The sequence below is a fragment of the Teleopsis dalmanni genome, unplaced genomic scaffold, assembly GCF_002237135.1.
Source record: "Teleopsis dalmanni isolate 2A unplaced genomic scaffold, ASM223713v2 unscaffolded_contig_2904, whole genome shotgun sequence".
Lineage (NCBI taxonomy): Eukaryota > Metazoa > Arthropoda > Insecta > Diptera > Diopsidae > Teleopsis > Teleopsis dalmanni.
This window is the reverse complement of record NW_024034286.1, coordinates 1-6,029: the sequence shown is the minus strand read 5'-3', so window position 1 is coordinate 6,029 and position 6,029 is coordinate 1. Positions and strand designations below refer to the sequence as shown.

The 6,029-nt window shown below is 43.2% G+C and overlaps 1 protein-coding gene across 1 annotated transcript; it reads right to left on the bottom strand.

Moving 5' to 3' along the window:
- Nucleotides 1–2,872: 2,872 nt before the first annotated feature.
- On the bottom strand, nucleotides 2,873–3,544 carry LOC119664908. The gene has a single exon (XM_038074255.1). It carries the CDS (start codon nucleotides 3,542–3,544, stop codon nucleotides 2,873–2,875), a length of 672 nt encoding a protein of 223 aa, XP_037930183.1.
- Between the last annotated feature and the right edge of the window lie 2,485 nt (nucleotides 3,545–6,029).

Genomic DNA, 6,029 nt, shown 5'->3' with positions numbered 1-6,029 from the left:
GAATAATAATAATAATAAGGAATAATAATAATAATAATGAATAATAATAATAATAATGAATAATAACAATAATGAATAATAATAATAATGAATAATAATAATAAATAATAATAATAACGAATAATAATAATAATGAATAATAATAATAATGAATAATGAATAATGAATAATGAATAATGAATAATGAATAATGAATAATGAATAATGAATAATGAATAATGAATAATGAATAATGAATAATGAATAATAATAATAATGAATAATGAATAATAATAATAATAATAATAATGAATAATGAATAATAATAATAACGAACAATAATAATAATGAATAATAATAATAATGAATAATGAATAATAATAATAATGAATAATGAATAATAATAATAATGAATAATGAATAATAATAATAATGAATAATAATAATAATAATAATGAATAATAATAACAATGAATAACAATAATAATCAATAATAACAATAATGAATAATAATAATAATGAATAATAAATAATGAATAATAACAATAATGAATAATAATAATAATGAATAATAATTCATAATAAGTTAATAATAATAATAATAATAATAATAATAATAATAATAATAATAATAATAATAATAATAATAATAATAATAATAATTTTTTTTTGTATTTCGAGGCTGGGGAACAAAAAATGTCTACACACACCCGCAGAAAACGTCTTTCTGTGGGTAGTGCACGGTTCGCGCTAATCGCTGACATGCTAAAAAACTCCCCTTTCCAGGATGAAGCACATGACCCGGAACCACCACTAGGTATTGTTTCAGGTCATGCACATCCTGATTGTAAGATATAATCTTACGTCGCTGCTGTTGTACCTGCGTCCAGGCGCCTCTTTTTTGCGCGAAGTACTGCCTCCACGTGCCTCGCCACCACGTTCCAGTTGTTTTCACTTGCTAGTAGTAAGGGTACTACATTTTCCGGGGTCCAAATGCCGCCTATCTGTGCTTGCAGGTTGGTTCTCTCGATTAACCATTGATTGCATTCAAAAAACGTGTGTTCTACATCGTCGACATCAGCATCGCCATAGATGCAACTCTGCTCCTCTCGAATATTCATCCGGTACAGATATTTGCCGAAGTACCCGTGCCCGGAGAAGAATTGTGTCAGGTAATAGTTTACCTCGCCGAACTTCCTTGTGGTCCAGGCGACTAAGTCCGGGATGAGTCTTGCAGTCCACCTACCACTAGTTTCGTTAGTCCACCGACTTTGCCACTCTATCATTGTGTGTTCCCGATAATTTGTAGCTACGCTGCTGTTTTCGTTGCTTTGGCGGCTTAACCATGCTTGCCTCCGTTCCATGGCCATGAGGTCGATGGGTATTGAGCTGCTTATAACAAGGACCGCCGCACCTGAAACCGTACGGTATGCAGATGCTACCCTGAGTGCCGTTGTTCTCTGGATTTTTTCGAGCGCATTTCGCTTCTGGTTAATCTGTAATGCATTAGACCATACTTCAGAACCGTAGAGCAGAATCGCGTTCACAACTGTCATTAGCAGTTTTCGCTTGTCTTCTGTTGGGCCGCCAACGTTTGCCATTAGCTTGCTTAAGGACGCTGAGGCCTTTGAAGCCTTTTCACCTGCATGTTTTATCTGGGCCCAAAACGACATCCTGGAGTCCAGCTGGATGCCCAGATATTTCATTTCCTTGGACGTTTTAATGGTAGAGTTCCATACCCGCATTTCAATTTCCAAGGGTATTTGCTGTTTCGTTAATATAATGAGTTCTGTCTTCTCAGTTGCTAGCTTTAGACCGCGGTCATCCATCCATTCCATCGTGCGTAGCATGACCTGATTTAGTCTGAACTGTGCTTCGGTTACATTTCGTGCTGTGATGACTGCGGCTACATCATCGGCAAAGCCTACTAGGTGTACGTTGTCCGGCATTTCAATGGAGAATATTTCATCGTAGCTCGCATTCCATAGATCAGGGCCAAGAACGGAGCCCTGCGCTGCTCCGGAGGTGATCTTCTTAGTTTTTGTACCACTCCTTGTGTGATAGAGAAGCTCTCTATCGCTAAGGTAGCTGCGGATCATTCGCATCAAGTACATCGGTGTATTAAAGCGTCCTTCAAGGGCGTTGATCACATCGGTCCATTGTAGGCTGTTGAACGCATTCCTAATGTCTAGAGCCGCCAGAAGTACTATACGCTTCGAGTAAGCATTTCCACATTGTGCGGCTTCTACGGTTGCCGCCACATCAGCGATAGCTCCAATGGTGGACTTTCCTGGCCGGAAACCGTGCTGTCTGGTGGATAGTCCCCCAGCGCTCTCAATGGATGCTGCTATACGCGGTTTTAGTAGTCGTTCCAGCAGTTTCCCTGATGTGTCGAGCATACAAAGTGGTCGGTATGCATTTGGCATCTCGGGGTTGCCCTTTCCTTTGCTAATTAGGGTTAGTTGCTGCTTTTTCCAGGGCTCTGGAAAAATGCCTTCCTTCAGACAAGAGTTAAACATTTCAAGCAGGGATTGTGGGCGGTCGTCTGCTATCAGCTTAATCGCCTCAGATGGGACACCGTCCGGTCCTGGGGCTTTGTTATTCTTCAGAGAACGTGCTGCGGTTTTAAGTTCCTCTTCCGTAAAAAGCGGTGGATCATCGGTGAGTACCCTTTCACAGTCTCTGCGTATTTCATGATCCGGAAAAAGAGAATTTACGATGTTATCCATCACATTTTCTTCCAATTCAGGAACTGGCGCCAAGGCACCTATTTTTCGCATGACGATCTTGTAGCCAAGTCCCCAAGGGTCGTTATTTACGTCTTCACGTAACTCTTCCCATTTTCTTTTCTTACTTTTGGAAATAGCGATCTTTAATGCCTTCCTAGCTGCCTTTAATGCTTCGCTTTCTGCCGTGGCATCTCTCCGTGTTCTGGCCCTGGTCCTTCTCCTCCGCATTTGGAGACAGACCCTTCGAAGTTCAGCAATTTCTTCAGTCCACCAATCCCCGTGTAGTCCTCGAGAACTGACCATTCCTTTAGCGTACCAGCTATCTTCTCCGACACTAACGTGATGTCTGGAATAGTGCCTTCGCATCCTGGTCTGCGAAAGGTGGGCGACATCCCTCTGTTAGCGACTACAAGTCCCAATCTGGCCGCCATGTCAAGCACTCGCCTACCTCTGGGATTTGTGGTCATCATGCCCCATTCAATGGCCTTCGAATTGAAGTCGCCTGCTATAATAAAGTTTCCACCCATTTGGAGGACGCAATCTTCGATTGCGTCCAGTTTCATCTGGAATTGGCCAATACTGTCGCTCGGTGTAAGATAGCAGCTCATTAAGGTAAAGTTGCGATTTCGAACCCAAACGTGTCCGTCTCCGGCACCACTGGCTGAGAAAGAGAATTTCTCGGCGCATGGCAGCCAGATGGCTGCAGTTCCACTGCAGTCAGCCAAGAAGGTACCGCAACTGATTTCTCCATATTGTTCGCTAATTATGACAACATCCGCGTTCCGCTCATGTATGAGTTGTGATATAAGGGCGTCTGCTGTCCTGCTTCGGTGCATATTTGCTTGCAAAAATCTCATCATCTTTGGGCCTTTACCGATGCACATTTGCCAGATGCAGCAATGTGATCGACGGTTTTGAGGCCAGCGTCAGTACAGACGCAGCACTTCGGAGAGTTTGTGCACTCCTTTAGTTTGTGTCCAGGTGCGCCACATTTGATGCAGAGGTTTGTTCTATCTGGACCCTTGCAATTTCTCTGTACATGTCCTACACCAAGGCACCTGAAGCAACGCTTTGTTTCGGTGCGCGTCCGCTTTTTTGCTCTGATCCATCCAATAATGATCGAGCCTGTCTCGAGAAGCTTATCAGCTGCTACGGTGGGTAATTGCACGTAAGCTCTGACCAGTTCTTTGTTATTTGGTTTGGTGACGGTCACCTTCAACTGATCGCTTCCGCTTGGAAGGAGTCGTTTAACCGCTTCTTCGACTTCCGTCGTTGTAGTAAGCGCATCGAGATCTCTTATCTCTATGGTGGTTTTCGGTATCAGACCAGTTACCTCCGCCGTTTCTTGCAAAGCACTCCTTATTTCATCGCAGAACTCTAAGCTTGCCTTGGTCCCCTTGTCAAGCTCTAATAGCAGAGCTCCCGACATTGTCTTGCGGACTGCTCGAATTTTGACTTTCGAGTCATCCGGCTTGACATTCGAACGGAGGTTCTTTAAAATGTCCGCATAAGTTTGACTTCCCGTCGGTTTTATGAGGACTGCTTCCGTCTTTGGGCCTCTGTCCTTATTGGGCCTGGGTCTCTTTGCTTCTGGCTTAGTTTTCTTTTCAGCTTTCTTTGTACCGACATTTATTTTGTCTGGTCTTTTCGTAGTTATGGGCGTCCCATTTATTTCTCTTTTTTTGGGGGTTTTGAGCTTCTTCCGATTTACGGTTTGCCATTCCTCAGGCTTATCTTGTCTGCTCTTTTTGGCGCTCTCATTTCCTGTGTTTTGCGCAGCAGGACTTGTCGCCATGCGCTTTTGTCTATGCACGTTTGGTGTGTCTACCACATTTGCTTCTCTTCGTGCTTTTTTCGCCACTGCCTTGATCCAGCATCGGCTATAGTAGCCCATGTTTTCGAAGTGCGTTTGCAGTTCGTTTACGCCATCTTTAATATCTAGCGAGACATTTTTTTGCCGCATTATGCCATTTTTTATCTTCATTAAGGCGGCTATACACTTTCCTAGTGTCTGCTCCTCTTCCCTTCTCAGGGTTTGGATGTATTCATCGCTCGGTGAGACGGGAACCTCCTTCATTTGTGATGGCACGTTTGGCGTGCCACTGTCCGATGCGGACTTCCCTGGGCCATCTTGCGATGGCGCTTCCGTTAGATTTTGTGTATTTGTTTTTTCATTTGTCATGATTTTTGGGTCCAAACTCCTAGCCGCTATCGATGTTCGGTTGTATAGTCGCTCGTAACGATCCCCATGGTTATCTATGCGAAGCAGGGAGGCCATGCGAGGGTTGACACAATTCCTTATGGGAGATTGTGTTCAGAGCCAGAATCTGGCGCAGGTCAGGAGTACTCTCAACTGAGCCTATACCACCAACTTAACGGTGACGAAACATCGAACGTACTTGGAGACTTGCCAAGTTTTAAAAGGACGGAGGAAGATGCAGCATTAACCTGAAAGCCATTTCTATGAGATGTCACTCTCATATACTCAGGTAACAGAATACCACATCCGCCAGCCCAAAGTCATCGTTATCGTTGTTTATTTCCAGTATGCCATGGGTGTATGAACCCTGAATTCATAGCTGATGTGCATTGCCTGTTTCGGCATGCGTTTTTTGCCATCATCTTAACATAGTGTTTATGTTGGACGTGAAGGAACTCCATCGTTGGTGCAGCTGCCTTCTCTTAAAACAGTGCACTCGTCCGTGTCCCTCGGTGGTGCACAGCTGCAGTCACTCTCTGCACACTTGGGTGTCCCTCGATGGCTGGATTTTAGTCGCCTCGTACGACAGGCATGCCTTACCACGGGAATATTCTAACCCCTATCCCGCAGGGGGAATAATAATAATAATAATAATAATAATAATAATAATAATAATAATAATAATAATAATAATAATAATAATAATAATATAACCATTGATTGCATTCAAAAGAAGAGTGTGTTACATCGGTCGATCAGCATCGCCATAGATTTGCAACTTGCTCTCTCGAATTTTCATCGGTACAGATATTTGCGAAAGTACCCGTACGCTCCTCGCGAGACGCATACTTGTCAGGTAAATAGCTTTTCCTCGCCTGAGCTTCTCTTTGTAGTGTTCTCAATGGCTGGATAAGTCCGGGATGAGTCTTGCAGTCCACCTACCACTAGTTTCGTTAGTCCACCGACTTTGCCACTCTATCATTGTGTGTTCCCGATAATTTGTGGCTACGCTGCTGTTTTCGTTGCTTTGGCGGCTTAACCATGCTTGCCTCCGTTCCATGGCCATGAGGACGATGGGTATTGAGCTGCTTATAACAAGGACCGCCGCACCTGAAACCGTA

Bases quoted from the DNA above. Each gene is read 5' to 3' on its own strand.
- LOC119664908 (XM_038074255.1), bottom strand. From the start codon at position 3,544: ATGCACCGAAGCAGGACAGCAGACGCCCTTATATCACAACTCATACAT.